Consider the following 16,748-nt stretch of genomic DNA (forward strand, 5'->3'; position numbering starts at 1 on the left):
TTAGAAATGATATTCATATTATATGAATATTAGTGAAGTATTGGTCTGTGTTTTGTTGATTAGTCAGTAGCAGCAGAGACGGTTCGCAGCCAATCAGGACTCAGTTGGTCCACCTGCTCACCTTGGACCGTCTCTGCCACGACACTGCTGATGACGTCATCGCGTAAAGCCAACGCAGGGGATGTCGTCATGTGGCTGTTGTCCTGCTGAGTCTTTGGAGAAAATCCTTCCCTGCTCGGACAGAAGCGTGTTTTTAGAAATGTGTTTTTACTTTTCACTAACAGGGCGGCACATCCTCGCGACCACATGAGCCGGCAGGAGAGTTTCCGAACATTTAACAACAAGAAGAAGAAGAAGAAGTCGGAGAGCGGCTGCCTTAGCTCACTGGCTAGCCGGCTAGCTTGCGAGTTAGCAGCGTAGCTGCAGCAGCTGCTGTTAGGTTCGTAACTGTCAAACGTTAAAGCCGAGAGCTGCTTTAGCTTCCTGTTAATAACACCACAACGAACTCATTTACACCAGTACCGAACAGAAAGGCTGTGTAACTCTGTGCTTTGTCTGAGGTTAAAGGCATCTGAGCTAAAAATGTAAACAACGCACCTTCGGCAGGTGCTGCTGCTAAGAATTAACGCTATTTAATGTTTGAGTACTTAAATTAAAACTTACATGCCCGGTACAATAGAAGTACATATTTTAAATTAGTCCGTAGGGTTTGCTGGTAAATTCGGCGCACAAACAATCCAAGAAATGTGACTTACACAGCAGAAATATCATCTTTTATAGTTGGTCCGCACGCTCAGCTAGCTAACCCCCCCGAAGCTTAGCTAACGTAACATATTTCAGCATAATTTTCTTATAATATAAGGACTTATACTTTTAAAACAATTTAACATAAAGTGCTTTTTTGTGTGTATTTCAGTCTGACCCTAAATATCCAAAAATACTATTAGTTCTGGAAGTACAGAGGTTTTATTAGGTGGAGTGACACTGCGTTTAAAAACCTCATGTTTTTGAATGTAGTTTGGTGTGTGTACTTTTTCATGACATCTGCCAGCAGCAGCAGTAGTTTTATACATTTCGGGGTAAAAGTCTGGCTGGTGTAAAACCTTGAATGAATATATAATGATTGAATGGTCTCGGGTTAAATTCCTGAGCTGGACAAGCCTTTGAGCAAAGCATTTAAACTGTTTACTGGTCAAAACTGTTCACAAAATGGCTGATTAAAAATGACGTGTCAGCCTTATTTTGAGGACATTTTTTCATCTTGGTGTGCGCGTGAAGACAACAGTATTATTCAAATAATCAAATACTACTTTCAGATCAATTTTCTGAGGGAACCAAGCACAAAAAACAGATTTGTTATGTTTCTTTTCTTAAATCCTTAAGTTTTGTTATGGAGTTCGGCTGTAGCACTCAGTAAATCTCAGTAATTGTTTGGTCTACTGGTTGAGGGTGGTAATTGGTTTTGGGGTCAAATATTGACCTCACTTCTTGTTCTATAACAAATTGTTCTTTTTAGTCTATTTATCCGACGCAGTTTTAAGACTTTGTCGACATTTGCTTCTGCAAATTTAATTTGTTTAGTTGCCTTTAAATTGGCTGTTGAAGATTATTTTAATATTTAGATAATGTTGAATATGAAGCTGCTTTTATTTGGCTCAAACAGGCAGTTTATAATTTTATTTCATGAGATCTATCTTGTATTTTGTATTTATCTTGGTTTTTTTGTATTATTCTTTACACTTGTTAAAGCACTTTGTAAATTGTTTTTGAAAAGTGCTCTACAAATAAGGATTATTATTATTATTATTATTATTATTATTATATCTAACAACTGCATATAATCTGCATATATCTGGTTTGTTTATTTTGTGTGTTCTGTGTCGGCAGCATGGCGTCTCCGTTCAAAATCCCCAAGAAGAAACAGCCAGCGGGTTCTGACTCCTCCCACCTGCACTCGCAGTCGCCGCTGTCCCGCCTCCAGAGCCCCGCCCCAGAATTTAAGGTGGTATTATTCATCTGTTAACGTTTGCTAAAGTGGTCTATTGTTTAAGCTGTCAACCGATCTTAAGGTAGTATATCTCAACTGTCGGGTCCTTTTTAAGATGGAATTACTCATCAGCCAGACACGCTGAAGGTGTTATAATTAATTTATTGAAGGTGGTATGTTACCTGTTGTGTATTAGGGTGGTAAATCTGACCAGCCAGTTTTTTAAGGTGGCACAATTAATGGACTGGTTCTGTGATTGTGTTACGTATGATGTGCTGGAAACTTTAAGGTGGTATATTCAAACTGAGCTCCTTTAAAGACAACAAATTAGCTTTAATGGTGCTTTTAAGGTGGGATAAAGATGGTATATATGATCACCTCACTCTGTTAAGGTAGTATTGTTTGTGATCTATCTGTTGGTTACTGTGTATACTAATTGATTTAAGGTGGTATATCTGTATTTAATGGCAGTTTAATTCAGGTTTTTAAACATGGTATACCTAACCCTTTTGCTGGTCTGATGGCTCTTTTAAGGTGGTATGATGTAGCAAGAACCAGCCGATCTGATCTGCCATTTCTTTAATTGACTTTTCTGTCATTAGTGATCAGATCTAAGTGGCAGGATTTAAGGTGGCTTTTAAATAGAGGAGAAATATTTACTTGGATCAGGTCTGATCGGTTAGTCTCGTCAGTGTTTGACCTTCAGTCTGGTCCGTCTGCTTTCGTCTGAACAGGGTTATGGGCATCAGTCCAGTAGAGGCGGGGCTGACAGGATGCATGCTGGGAACGCGCTGGGCTCCTCAACGAGCAGACAGAGGTTTGTGGAGCGGCCCCTGCAGGCTGCAGAGTTCGTTACAGCAGATGAAACGCAGTGAAAATGTAACCTGGTGGTTTTATTTCCTCAGCGTGCCGTGTACACCTGTTTTCAGGGACTACGTCAAATCGCTGCTGGGACTCAACAGCCCGAACAGAGGAGCGCCAACAGCCAATCGCAGAGCACCGGGAAGCTGCGGCCGCCAATCACAGCCCGGACAGAGAGCCCAGTCGTCGTCGGGCTGCGTCTCAAACGGGTGAGTTCACAATGGCCGGACGCTGGTTCGGAAACACAAGGAAACACAAATCATTTCCTTTCCATCATTTCTCCTGGAAAAAGATCAGCTGCTCCTCCAGTTTCTGTTTGCTGCTCCTTGAAATTCATGTTCATGTCAGAAACCTGCATTAAATCTCAGCGTCTCTCTCGTCCGACGCTTTTTAAAGAGTTGTCAGATGTAACTCCCAAAACTTTATGAATCCGCCCCAAAATGGCACGGAGACGAGAAGGAAAAGGACTGTAAAGTAAAAGTTTTCACTCCCAGCTGGTGAAAAGAATCCGTTAAAAGTCTCTCAACATTAAAACTAAAGCACAAGTTTTGACCCCCAGTTGTTTTCACCAAACTGCCGTTGTGTGTTTTATCCACCAGATGGCGTCCTAAGAGAGCGTCAGACCGCCTGCTGCCGCCTGACGAGGCCTCAGAGCCCCTGACTCCACCACAGAAGAAGAAAAGTGACCTCAGAGGTAAAATGAGTGACTGCTGCCCCACGGCGCTCTGGAGGAGAGAGGTCAGCTAATGTTAGTTAAATTAAGAACGAGCACAGAGCAGTTTAACCCTCAGTCACTTCACAGGCTTCAGATCAGATTGGTGGACGTTTGGGCGTGAGAGCTAATGGCAACACGTGACTGACTGAATCAGAAGGGACGTTATGTCTCTATGTATGAAAGCTCATTCCCTTTCACCTTCCAGGTCCGCCCCTGTCCTCTAAAAACATCTCTGTGGAGTCGCTGGACTATCTGGCAGAACTGCGAGGTGAGGAGCATGCTGGGAGTTTGAGTTCACCGACGCAGAAAAGGGGACGTGGAGGAGAGTGGACACCGACGAGGACGCCGCTGACGAGAAGGTACAGCTGGAAGAGCAGACCGGTGATTGGCGGCTTCCTCCTCCTCTGAAACACCAGCAGGAATCAAACGTTGAACCAAAATCTCTTCACTTGAATTAATTTGAGAAAATCTCAGACTGAAAGACTTTTAAACCCGTTAATATTATGAGCACAAGTTGTAGTTTTAAGAAATAAAGTCATAATACTTTAAGAATAAAGTTGTAATATTTATAAGAAGTCATAAAAACCTCAGATATAAAGTTGTAACTTCATCAGCATGTTTGAGAATAAAGTCGCAGCTTTATGAGACGATATTCTGAGGACAGTGTTAACAGGAAGTAACTCCAAAACAACATTTTAGAAATTCAGATGTTGAAAGAAAAGTGGAAGTAAATCACGTGCGATCAAGGGAAATGCAGCAGAGAATAAAATACTGTTTGAAAAGTTAAAATGTGCCTTTAATGTGATTCTTTCAGAGCGACTCAGGAAGCTCTCCTGAATCTTTAAAGCAGCAGCAGAAGTCGTCTGTCTCCGGTTCAGACCAGACGTCAGAGGACGACTTTGTGTCTCCGCCCAGAGCCGGAAACAAACCTCTCCACAAGGACGTCCGCAGACCCTGCTGTGCGCCGAGGTCGACGCCCGACACGAGGCGGGGCCTCAACAGGACGTCGTGGCTCGTCGCCAGCAACAACCTGATGGAGGATCTGAGGGAGAAGGAGCGAGAGAAGTGGAGGGCGTTCAGAGAGAAGAAGACGGCCAACAGGTCGGCCGTCCTGCAGCTCCGACTGAGGAAACCCAAAGCAGCAGAACCCAGTGAGTGACGGGAGACTAAGGTCCGGTGCGTTAAATCTGGATCCACAGAGAGACCTGACACGGTGAACCATTTCTGTCTGCATACAGCTCCTCTCACAGCGACGTCGCCACCTTTCTACGGTAGCTGAAAAGGACAACCTGCTCTACAGAGCGCGTTTCGTCACTAAGTTGAATACAGACGACAACAACAAGCAGCGGTCGACCGGTTTGTTAGAGAAGACTAACGGACAAACGTATAATTTAGCTCAGAGCCAACGGAGCGCGTCGACCACCAGGGGCGGGAACCTCAGGGCACCTCACGATACTCACAGTAACGATAATATCACGATACTGCAATTCTGCGATAATCGATGTATAGCTAGAAATATAAAATGATACATCGCGATATCTAACTACTAATACGAAAAAAAAAGTTTTCTGTTTATTTGCTGCAAATCCAAACTGTTAGAAAAGAACACGATTCTGCTCAGTGTGTTAATAAAACTACAGAGCAACTGTGAACAAATTATTAGCAAAACATTTGTTTAAAAAAGGCACAAAATGCAAATTCACTGAATTTCCTTACTGTAAATACAAACTGCTACGTCTAATCTGTACATCACATTACATTAATAACTGTTAATTATTAATAACTGACACGGGCTTGTGCCGCCTTTTCTCCGCCTACTGATGTATTTTTAGGCCAGTGGGAATATTGGGTTTGGGTTTTGACCCTTTGGGGTTGTTGTAGCTGGTCTGTGTGGAGCGCAGAAGCAGCAGATCAAGACGGTGAAGTTAGCAGCTCTTTTTTTATTTCACACAGAGCTCAGGAAACATGTACTTTAAGTATTTGCACAGTAGGTCACTCAGCACGTGAAGCAAAGCGTGTAGTTTATGTTAGGATTGTATTTGCTAATATCCGTTAGCACGTTAATGGAGATTCCCATTATATGTTAGCATGGAGCTAACCGTCGAAGCGCTATATTTTTAGTTAATGTTATGTATCGATATGATGGGCTGGAAGATCGATACAGTGTCATGGAAAAATGTACAACGATTTATTGTCATATTCCTTTCGGCCACCGTAGCTTCTCCTGCACGCCGAGCGATGGTGCGTTCACGGGGTGTCGGTATTATCACAATCTTTTTTTCTTCCTTAAATCTTTACTTCAAAAAGAGGAATAACGTGTATATGTGGCTGAATCAGACTAAATGATTTATTTAAAGACTGATTGAGTTTCTTTGTGATCCTTGTCCAGTCGTGCTGTCGAGCGAAGAGGAAGAGGAGGGTGAGGACGACGCAGACGGAGGGAAGAGGACGTTACAGAGCAGCAGCCTGCTGGACGAATCCCATCTAGGAAAGCCAGAGCGGATGCAGGTAGGAGACACACCTGAGGGCCAACACAAGGGGTCAACACAGGGATACGACCCGGGTCCATGTGTGAAGCCGCTGCAGATCCTAGTAATCAGTGCAGAGAAGGACAAACTACAGACGTGAGAGTCTGGAGACCCGGAGTTCATTTTCAGCTTCGGGTCAAAACCGCCCTGACGTCATGTCAAATTAAATCCACCTGCAGCTGCACCACAAACCCTTCATCTGGTGGACTCATGTGAACTCACAGACCAGAAACTGCACTGACACCTGCTGTTCCAAGCTGTGAATTTAATTTAGAGGAAAACCTGAACTCCACGGAGTCCCCGAAGTCCCAAAGGGGGACATTTAGTACAATTCTGAAGTGTTTGCAGAAGATATCGTTCAAAATGTCAAGATATTTATAAACCTGTGCGTGACTGAGATAATTTTGGGGCAGAAGTTCTGATCTTGTAGGTAGAAAATGATGCTCTGTGCAGACAAGATATCAACTATGTGCTTCTTCACACAGTAGGTTTGTAAATCTGATAATTACTCATCAGTAATTTCTGTGAACTGATAACTAGTCTTATCTGAAACTGGTCCCTGTGGTGCGTTTCCAGTCCACACTGAGGTCTGACCCAGTTTGGGGCTCAGGTCTCGCCGCCGTATGTTCGAGGTTGGCGTGAGTCATGTAGTTGGTTTGTGGGCTTGCAGCCCAATAAACAAGCCTCGGACCCCCGGTGGGACTCTAAGCAGATCCAGACTGGATCTGAATGGACTGTTGAGTGTTTGTTGTTGTGTTTACTGACGCTGATCCTCAAACCAGCTGCGAGTCTTAATAAACAGGTTTCTGTACTGTCGCAGTGAAACGTCAGCTGAATGTGAGCCACATCTGTTCTGCACAAACCGAGCCGATAACAAGTCCAGTTTCAAGAACCTAAAGTTTTTACAAGTTTAGAGGTTTGTAGTGGCCCAGTTTATGTAAAACTGATTATTTAGTTTGATGCTTGATGCTATTCTGACCCCTCAGTTTAATTTACTACTCAGTTAACTTTGATCATGATGTAAATAACACGTTCATCAAGTATCGCTCACATTTGTTTAGAACGGTATTTATGTGTGTTGATGCGTGGACCCCGTGTGTTGATGCGTGGACCCCGTGTGTTGATGCGTGGACCCCGTGTGTTGATGCGTGGACCCCGTGTGTTGATGGGTGGACCCCGTGTGTTGATGCGTGGACCCAGTGTGTTGATGCGTGGACCCCATGTGTTGATGCGTGGACCCAGTGTGTTGATGGGTGGACCCCGTGTGTTGATGCGTGGACCCCGTGTGTTGATGCGTGGACCCCGTGTGTTGATGCGTGGACCCAGTGTGTTGATGCGTGGACCCAGTGTGTTGATGGGTGGACCCCGTGTGTTGATGGGTGGACCCCGTGTGTTGATGCGTGGACCCCGTGTGTTGATGGGTGGACCCCGTGTGTTGATGGGTGGACCCCGTGTGTTGATGCGTGGACCCCGTGTGTTGATACGTGGACCCCGTGTGTTGATACGTGGACCCCGTGTGTTGATGCGTGGACCCCGTGTGTTGATACGTGGACCCCGTGTGTTGATACGTGGACCCCGTGTGTTGATACGTGGACCCCGTGTGTTGATACGTGGACCCCGTGTGTTGATACGTGGACCCGTGTGTTGATACGTGGACCCGTGTGTTGATGCGTGGACCCCGTGTGTTGATGCGTGGACCCCGTGTGTTGATGCGTGGACCCCGTGTGTTGATGCGTGGACCCCGTGTGTTGATGCGTGGACCCCGTGTGTTGATGCGTGGACCCCGTGTGTTGATGCGTGGACCTGTGTGTTGATGCGTGGACCTGTGTGTTGATGCGTGGACCCCGTGTGTTGATGCGTGGACCCCGTGTGTTGATGCGTGGACCTGTGTGTTGATGCGGACCCGTGTGTTGATACGGACCTGTGTGTTGTCTGACAGGGTCAGCGGGCTTGTTCTTCTAAAGGTGAAGTAGACGGGTTTAAGCCGGCGCCACCTTCCTTCCTGCAGCTGAACTTCGCCTCGCTTCATGCCGGCCTGACGCACGCTGACGCGAGCGGGGAGATGATGGTGAGTACGGCTGAAGTTCACCAGATGTACGCAGAACACGGCGCGTGTTTAAAGCTGTGAAATTCAAATGGTCACTTTTGTGAAGCTGCAGCTGGAGGACGAGTCCGGCTTTTGACTGAGAAATGAAAAGATCAATCTGATATTTGCTTCTAAGCTCCTGAGCCATCGTTCAGAAGCGTAACCGGCAGATGTTCGTAAGCAGATCTTTAAATGTTCTGCAGGGTCACAGAGCGTCCTGCTTTTCTGCCTGACTTTGACCTAGTTTCTCTTTTCCCACCTCCTGCTCAAGTGTTGTTTGTACTGTAGTTTTAACTGTTCCGATCCGAAGTGCTAAACACATTTTCTGTGTGTGTGTTCTCTTACACCGGAGTTTCAGTGTAATGAGCCAAAACAACACAGTGTTGCCATGGCTACGCCTCCAGAAAGGCCCTATCCAAGGCTTTGCGGAGGTGATGAAGCGGGAAGCGAGTCAAAGTTTGCTCTAACAGCTTGTTTCGCTTCACGGCCGCAGGGCAGAGAAACTTCCACCGAGGCTGTAAAGCGCTAAGATTCAGGTTTTAACGAGCAATTAAGACGAAGCGTGAGGGCTGACGGCGGCGCGCTGGCTTTAATTAGAGCGCCGTAAAAACTGTGAGGGCAGGAGGGGAGCAGGTTAGTAGGTCAGCATGTCAACGGACCACATACAGAGAAGACCAGTATTTTAAATCACTATTTTAATCATTTTTAACTCACTCAGGTTTCAGATCTCCTGATCTTTCTGCTGCGTTTAAGCCACGACCATTTAATGAGTGCTGACATGTGACACTAAGTCATGATTGTCCTTTTTAAATGAAGCATTTTCAGTAAATGCTTTCATAAAAACAAGAAACACTCTTTCTGTACTCGTCATTTCAGATGTGTTCAGAAGTGTCGCATGTTTTACAAGAAACAGACAAATATTAAAGAAAGAAGATTTTATGTAAGTGAAGTTTGTTTTGTCTTCCTTCCTGCTAAGTTTTAATATTTCTCTTGTTTATCTGTGTAGATCACTGAACATGGCTTCATTATTCCTCTGAAAGGTAAAACCACACACTGCAACATGTCCTCCCTCTGCTGTCAGACTAAATAAAGGAGTTTAAGGTCTAAATAATTGAGCAGTGGCATTAGATTAAAAGAAGATTAAAGAGACATTTCTCCTTTTTAAATTACAATTTTATCATCAGATTCTTTGTAAAAGTCTGTGGTGATGAAATCTGAAGAACTTTCCTTTGTTTCAGGTACGCTGTGGATTTATTTATTTGTTTCTTCTTTAGGTAACACTATAAAAACAAGCCTCTTTCTCTCTGTCAGGAGTTGAGGAGGGGCAGGTCTCTGTGGTGGCGTCCCAGATTCGGGGCTATGGCGTTTGGGACGGGGGCGTGGCTCAGGGCGGGGGTTTGTTGGCTGGTTGGAAAGGTCCCGCCCCCTCGCTGATCTTCCTGTGGGTGACCGACGCTCAGGCCACCCTGCTGCAGACGGAGCTGTCGGCCATCCGGACCTCCACCGCCGCTTCAGGTAACGCTTCGGATCCAGTAAGAGCGTCGCTTCATTCAGCGCTGACACTTTTCAGTTTTGACTTCAGCTCCTATCAGCACTTTCATTTGTCGTGATATTTGCTTTAATTTCCACGTCATCCAGCACTTACAGGCCTGGAACTCATTTCAAGTCATTTCACTGAGGCAGGAACAATTCTCCTTTCAGGTCTTCACTTCCACTGACGCTTGGAGTTCTTACTCTTCAACTGCTGTCAGCACTACACCGATACCTCGCTCTAAACTCAGTACTTAAGCAGCAGAGGTGCTGAAAGTAGAGAAATGTTTCAACTAAACTAAAACCTCAGCTTTAACTCGGCGCCGACACGCAATCTGTTGTTTTAACTGTTGTCAGGAGCAGCTCGTTGCTCCCTCTCAACACTCAGCATGTTAATACCCTGCGAATGTTTCAGCTGCCAGCAGAGAGAGTTATATTACACTTCACTGATGTGTAAACAGATAAGATGTCAGTCAGAAAGTCCTCGCGTACTTTCCATCATCACACACTTTCCATCCACGCTGTTTTTGAGAGAGCCCAAACCGCAGTGAAGAAGGTTGTGTTGTTTGGCAGAATGACCTTAGAAAGATACGCATGAAAGCAAACTGCGCCCACAGAACACAGTTCAGGCGTCTTTTTATCCCTCGTAGTGATTCCTCCTGTCACAAACCCTGCAGTCCAAAAAACAGGATGTTCTGAATGAAAGCTTGACTGGAGCTGTGAACCCGCACTTCTGCAGGAGCCAACAGCCAATCGGGTGGCTTCTCCTGCGCCAGCGGCCAATCGTAGATTTCGTGTCCTTTGGCTCTGAAATCATCCCGACGTTGAAAACACGAATCTCTGCCAAAGGTCCTGAGCGTGGCATCGAGAAGGACTCGCCATGGTCCTGGAAACTGTTTGACGAGTTCCACCTCAGAGTTCTGTGTTCTCCTGGTTCTCCAGGCCCGGTGTGCTCCTTCCTCCTGCTGGTGCTGAAGGAGCAGCTGCAGGAGCTGCAGGCCGCCCTGCTGGCCTCCATCCTGGACATGGAGGAGTACAAGAAGGCCTCCTCCTCCTCCAGTGGGCCCACCTCCCCTCTGGAGTGGACCGACGGGCTGCTGCTCCTCCACAGCTGTCCTCCTCCTCTGGACCAGCACCTCCTCGGCCTGCTGGGACACTCGGTGGTAAGACTCCTCCCTCCTCCTCTTCCCTCTTTCCTTCCCTCCTTCCCTCGTCAGGCTCTTTCTCCCTTCGCCTCCTCTGCTTCCTTCGCTTGTTTTGTGTTTCTGTTGTCCTCCCCCTGCCCTTCCTAGTCTCCCTCCTCCTCTCGCTCCTCTCCCTCCCGCAGTGATATCCCATCCCCTCTCGTCCTTTTAATGAGCCTGTTAGCCGTTAGCTGGTGGCGACGGCGGCGGCGGCGGCTCGGAGCTGATGAGGTGACTCCTGGAGGAGGTTCAGTTTGTGTTGGTCACACAAAGTTCAATTTCCTTTTCTGAGCTCACACGTCTCTTTCAGGAGAAATCCAGTCCCGTGAGAAAGTCCAACCTCAGATCCTCTGCTCTGCAGCAGCTTCCCACCAGGTAACCCAGCAGAACCAGGACCCGCCTAGACCCGTGAATAATAAGAATGTTTACTGGAGGTCTGGTGCTAAAATGTTTCCTGGTCTGTATGTGGGCTTCAGGTTGATCCAGTACCCGGCGGCGCCCTGTAAAGGTCGGATCACGGTGACGAAGGAGGACCTGGCCTGCCTGGCCAGCGGCGAGTTCCTCAACGACGTCATCATCGACTTCTACCTCAAGTCAGTCTGTCGGAGATTATTTTCACGGCAGTGTGGTTTGTCACATGATTCGAGGTTTTCTCAGCATGTGGATTTAATTTTAGCAAAGTTTGAATGTGATAAATCTAAAAGAGATTTTTAAGTCACGTGAGTGCCGTCCTGAAGATCTGTGCAGTGCAGGTCGGTGTAGTTCCTGTAGTCACCAGTAGGGGGTCAGGGTCCTGACAGGTCTCCTCCTCCTGCAGGTATCTCCTCCTGGAGGGAGTCGGGGGCTCGGCGGCCGAGCGGAGTCACGTCTTCAGCAGCTTCTTCTACAAACAGCTGAGCAGACGGAGAGCGGCCGGAGAGGACGCCGCCCCCTCCGTCCCGTAAGAAGAAAGATAACGATTTGAACTCACTGATTCATCTTTAAGATGTCGGCCAGTTGAGACGGGTCGTTGTTTTGGTCGACCAGCAGTCAAAAGCCAAAGAGATTCAGTCCATAAAAGACGAAGAAAACCAGCAAAGCTTTGCTTAAAAATATACTAAAACAATTCATTGATTACTTGTTGCAGCGCTACTACCTGAACAGGTTTTTATGAACCTGAATAAAAAGACTGCAGGTAACGTTAGTCCTGAATAAGATGATGTTTACCAGCTGGTTCCTCCGGATATTGACTCATAATTCATACAGAAAAAACAACCTTGTTTAACGCAGTGGGATCAACTGAAATTCGCTCTTTGGCTCAAAGAAAACTTATTAAAATAGATGATGTTAGTAAAACTCAGTCTCTGCTTGTTTCCAGCGATCGTCACATGAGGCATCAGAGGGTAAAGACGTGGACCCGCCATGTCGACATTTTCACCAAAGACTTCCTGTTTGTGCCTGTCAATCAAGAGTAAGAAAACTAACACTGACTGACTTTAGTTTGTAGGTGATTCAGCTCTGAAGTTGTTATTGGAGGTCAGCAGCGAGTATTTACCCTCTCTGACCGACCAAAAGTAAAGACTCCTGACCCAGATTTAAAGACGCCACTTTGGACTGTTGACCTCTGTTGGGACAGCTGAATAAAAACTCTGTAGTTCTACTTTAATGCAGGCACCTCATCACGGCCTCTACCTGCCAACTGGGTAACAGACCGACTGACTCGATGGCTTTAGCAGAGCTACTGCTCTCTGCACTTTTCCTGTTGTTTTAGAAACTGACCAGATCAGCAGAACCCACAGAAAATAGAAAATCTTTAATGACTGAATTTGCCGCAGCTTTTCTGTTTGTCCTCTTAGTAAAATAGAAATTGGGGTTTTGTATTGGCATTGAACATTCTTTTATTATTTAACTCGTGCCCGGTAACCAGCCAGTGGCGTCAGATCGGATCCGTCCAGTTTCTGTTTTGTAGATTGTCCTTAACAGAAAAACTGCAGCTTCAGTGGTTTGTTCAGATTTAAATTCACCTGAAAGAGATTTAAAGTACTCATTTAGATTATGAACAGGAGGAAGCAGCGTGACGTCTACACTTTTATAATCCCTCGCTGACTGTTCTTTGCTTTTTTGCCCCCAAAGTGTAGCAGAATGAGTGAGTCGGTGTTTGTGTTCGTTGTGTCCGTAGTGCTCACTGGTACCTGGTCGTGGTTTGTTTCCCGGGTCTGGAGGAGGTTCAGCACGAGGAGTTTCAGCGCCCGACAGGTGAGCTGTTTATTTTCTGACCTGATTTTCCTCCGCAGCACAATGTGTTTCTGGTGAGCCTCAGTAATGTTTACCAGAGCAGCTCTAATCGTCACCAGGCGTGTTTGTTTCTCGTCCTTCAGGGAGACACTTTGGGGTATTGGAGCAGCAGTTTGTTGGAATTCCACATCAGTTCACACCAAAAATTAAAGGATTAAATGTTCCAGACAGAAATACTGACTCCTCTGAAGGCGCTAAGCTCCAGGACTTGATGTTCGAGACGTCATATTTTAACTTCATTGTCTATAAATAAGCTTAAAAAGAAAAACATTTGGTTGATAATCCATCTAAAGCTCCGACATCGTCATTACTGAAGTCATTTTCTTTTACAACATCTATGTTGGGAGTGTAGAATTATTTCCATTTTACCCATTTTTCCTTCAGATTGGTGCTTTCTCTGAAGACATCCAGCCACGGTGTCTGTATAGATCTGTTAGCACCTCCTTATGAAATCGATTAGTCTGGTTCCAGCGAGGCACTGCGGGGCTCTTATGCATCTGCCAGCATTAAAAAATTAAGAGTCCCTTTTGCCTCCCAACCAGAATTGTTTTTTATTTTATTTTTCTAGTTATCAAATTATTCAGTTTTGACAAGAAACTAAAAATATATTATGATGCTTTATTATAGTTACTGAAAATCATGTATTTTGTTAGAACAGAAACATTTGTAGTTGGAAAGAACTCACGAGAAATCCAATAATATTTTGTAATATATGGATCTTTAATTTTCTCCTCACCATGGCACCTATCAGTGGGATATGTCAGGCAGCAGGTGAACATTGTGTCCTCATAGTTGATGTTAAAAGCAGGAAAAATGGGCAATCGTTAAGATTTGAGTGACTTTGACAAAGGGCCAAACTGTGATGGCTAGACAACTGGGTCAGAACATTTCTACACCGGTCTGCAGGGGTCAGTAGCTATCAGAAGAAAAGTTGTGAACCGGCGATAGGCTCATGGACGGCCAAGAGTCATTGATGCATGTGGGGAGCGAAGGCTGGCCCGTGTGGTCGGATCCAACAGACGAGCAGACCCGAACACAATGGAGTCTGTGCATCAACGGGGCAGATCTGTTTTGGTGGCAAAAGGGAGACCAGCAGCAATGTTTTGGCTGATCGGTGTATGGGTTGAGTTGTAAAACAGTGTCAGTAGGTGGCGCTGTGACACAGTAAATGGTTTTAAATGTGAACAGGAGCTCTCAGTTCCCTTTTTTGTTTGGATGGACTCTAAAAACCACAATACCCATAAACCTTGGCAACAGTATGTGTGGAGAGGAAGAAGCCCGTGAGAGGCAACTAATTTTGTGTCAATGTGGGATTATGTGAAAATATTTATTAACAATATGGCCTCTTGAATCTGTTGCATTTACCATTTTATGGAACATGCTAAAAGATGTTTCTTTATCTTCGAATCTTCTCAGCAGCAGTTAGTTGTGATTCAGTGAAGCTGCTCATCATCGTCGCCACGTGTTGCTGTGGTTTCTTCAGAGGAAAAAGGCAGAGATGTCAGGTTCAACATTTGCAGCTGATGATGATGTTTTGTTGTTTTGTCTCAGGTGGATCAGAGCGAGCTGCAGGAAATCCATCCATCAGTCTGAGACCACAGCAGCCGCCGGTAAATATACAGCAGCTCAGCTCAGCAGGTGGTGTTTGCCTGTTTCTGTAGAACATCAACATCAGGTGTTTGTGTTTTACAGGAGTGCACTCAGCAGGGCTGGCAGAGGGACACTGTGTTAAAGAGGTGAGTCGTCAGCAAAGAAACGGATCCAGGGACACATCTGAGGTCAGGTGTAGGTTTTTTTTTTTTTTTAACGGTGTGTTCTTCGTCCTTTCCAGGCCGTGTATACTCGTCATGGACTCGCTGAAGCTGTCGTACCACGAGAATGTCGTCTGCAGACTCGTCAGAGAGTGAGTTTCAGTTCAAACGTTTACTGTTTCCAGCAGAAGAAACTGTCTGGATGACGTCTGTAGTTAAATGTTCTGAAAGCTCGGAGTTCATACATTTGGAAGTAATGCTTAACTTACAGTTAGCTACATGTTGACATGTTAACAAAAGTATTTTAAGTTGGCACCTTGGAAAGATTGACAAAATCGTCCCAACTCAAGGTCCACTTGCTAATTATTTCCAGGGCTTTCAACCGCATCACATAGTCTTAATCATCAGTGACTTCGTTACCCCGTAGTTCTACGCGTTGCTCTGTGATTTGGTTCACATAACGTTCACGTGAGAATGTCTCTGCTGGCTGCAACAGCTAAGAAGTGATGTTTGCATTTAACCCCCAGCGTTTACTTTGCTGTTACTAAATCACAGAGTAATGAGGAGAGTTAATGTCAGCAACAGGTTGCAATGTCGCCCCCAGCAGGTTCAAAGCAGCGCAGCAGGTGACAGCAATGTAAAAACACCAACAGAGGGGACCTAACCCGACTTTCTACTTCGTGATGCATTATTCCTTAGCATAAAGCTGTAACTGAAGTTGCTTCTGCCTCTGACGCCTCCTATTGTTTTCAGCTACCTGCAGGTGGAGTGGGAGGTGCGGAGAGGGACGCCACGCCTCTTCACGTCAGACAGCATGAGGAGCTTCAGCTGCAAAGTTCCTCAGCAGGACAACAGCAGCGACTGCGGCCTGTACCTGCTGCAGTACGCCGAGAGCTTCCTGCAGGTACGCCAACACCTGATACTTTGCAATACTGCTGAGTCTGGGAGGCGTCGCTGCTCTACCCAATCACAGTCAACAATACTGTGAGAACCTTTCCAGCTTTCATGGCTGCAAAAGTTCTCTTATATTTAGGGCTTTCATTAGCAATTTCGTCTTTATTTGAATATTTTCAAAACTCTTGTAATTTAGCAAATGTTTCAGCCGATCCCAAGAACCCTTTAACCACCCAGTCTTAGAGATATTGAGAATAAATGTTGGTACAGTTTAAGTCTGAGAGTGAGAAACCTGCCGACAGCGTTGACTAATGGGGGGGCAGCGGGACATGTCGCATTTTAATGGGTACTGTGACCCTGTTTAAATCCTGGATTTATGAGTAAATTGGGCCGGCCTTCACACTAACTCAAGCTCTCTGATTGGCTCCTCAGAACCCCGTGGTGCACTTCGACCCTCCCGTTACGGTTGGACAGCTGGTTTCCGCGGCAGCGAGTGCGACAGAAGCGCGAGGAGATCCGCAGTCTGATAATGAGGATGCACCAGAGCAACGACAGCTGAAACCCAGGGACCAAAAAACACGGCACACTGAGCCGTTAATTGACCTGTGCAATAAATAATTTATATTTTTTCTACGTTGTTAATGATTTTACTTGGCTGTCAAAGAATTTAAAATGTTATAATAAAATTTCTTACAAAAAAATGTAATGGTTTAGTTTTTGTTCTTCCGATTCTCAGAGCAAACCCAACAGACGGGAAAGAAACGTATGAAAACTCCATGTCCATGTTCCTGAAAACGGCTTGTTGGTGGCGCCGGCCCAGAAATGTGGAGTTTAAGGTAAATAAAGTGGTTTGTGTGATGGAGCATCTGGATGTAGTTCCCTCTCACTGAGCAGGCCGGGTAAAGAAAGGAAGAGGACGCCGATAAAAGCAGCTGCAG

General features: G+C 45.6%; 2 protein-coding genes across 3 annotated transcripts; both read left to right on the forward strand.

Annotated features, from left to right (window-relative positions):
* The first annotated feature begins 156 nt into the window (after positions 1-156).
* Positions 157-4,514, forward strand: LOC119900168. 2 transcript variants are annotated; one of them, XM_038714927.1, is made up of 7 exons: positions 157-439; positions 1,888-2,002; positions 2,722-2,804; positions 2,893-3,057; positions 3,448-3,542; positions 3,769-3,922; positions 4,378-4,514. In XM_038714927.1, the coding sequence occupies exons 2-7, from the start codon at positions 1,889-1,891 to the stop codon at positions 4,406-4,408; spliced, it is 642 nt and encodes a 213-aa protein (XP_038570855.1). In that variant the 5' UTR covers positions 157-439; position 1,888; the 3' UTR covers positions 4,409-4,514. The 2 variants fall into 2 exon arrangements, with proteins under 2 accessions (XP_038570855.1, XP_038570857.1); XM_038714929.1 differs by having other exon boundaries at positions 158-439; positions 2,917-3,057.
* On the forward strand, positions 4,406-16,511 carry LOC119900167 (sentrin-specific protease 7-like). The gene is given in 17 exon segments (XM_038714926.1): positions 4,406-4,714; positions 5,953-6,071; positions 8,031-8,159; positions 9,184-9,217; positions 9,489-9,692; positions 10,650-10,870; positions 11,202-11,266; positions 11,368-11,484; positions 11,709-11,831; positions 12,249-12,341; positions 13,050-13,126; positions 14,717-14,775; positions 14,858-14,901; positions 14,997-15,068; positions 15,670-15,820; positions 16,243-16,266; positions 16,268-16,511. Coding segments are annotated over 17 exon segments (1,752 nt in total). The 5' UTR covers positions 4,406-4,596; the 3' UTR covers positions 16,370-16,511.
* Positions 16,512-16,748: the final 237 nt, after the last annotated feature.

The sequence above is a fragment of the Micropterus salmoides genome, unplaced genomic scaffold (assembly GCF_014851395.1).
Source record: "Micropterus salmoides isolate LMB-PRFRI ecotype aquatic unplaced genomic scaffold, ASM1485139v1 Ms_hic_scaffold_1289, whole genome shotgun sequence".
Classification (NCBI taxonomy): Eukaryota; Metazoa; Chordata; class Actinopteri; order Centrarchiformes; family Centrarchidae; genus Micropterus; species Micropterus salmoides.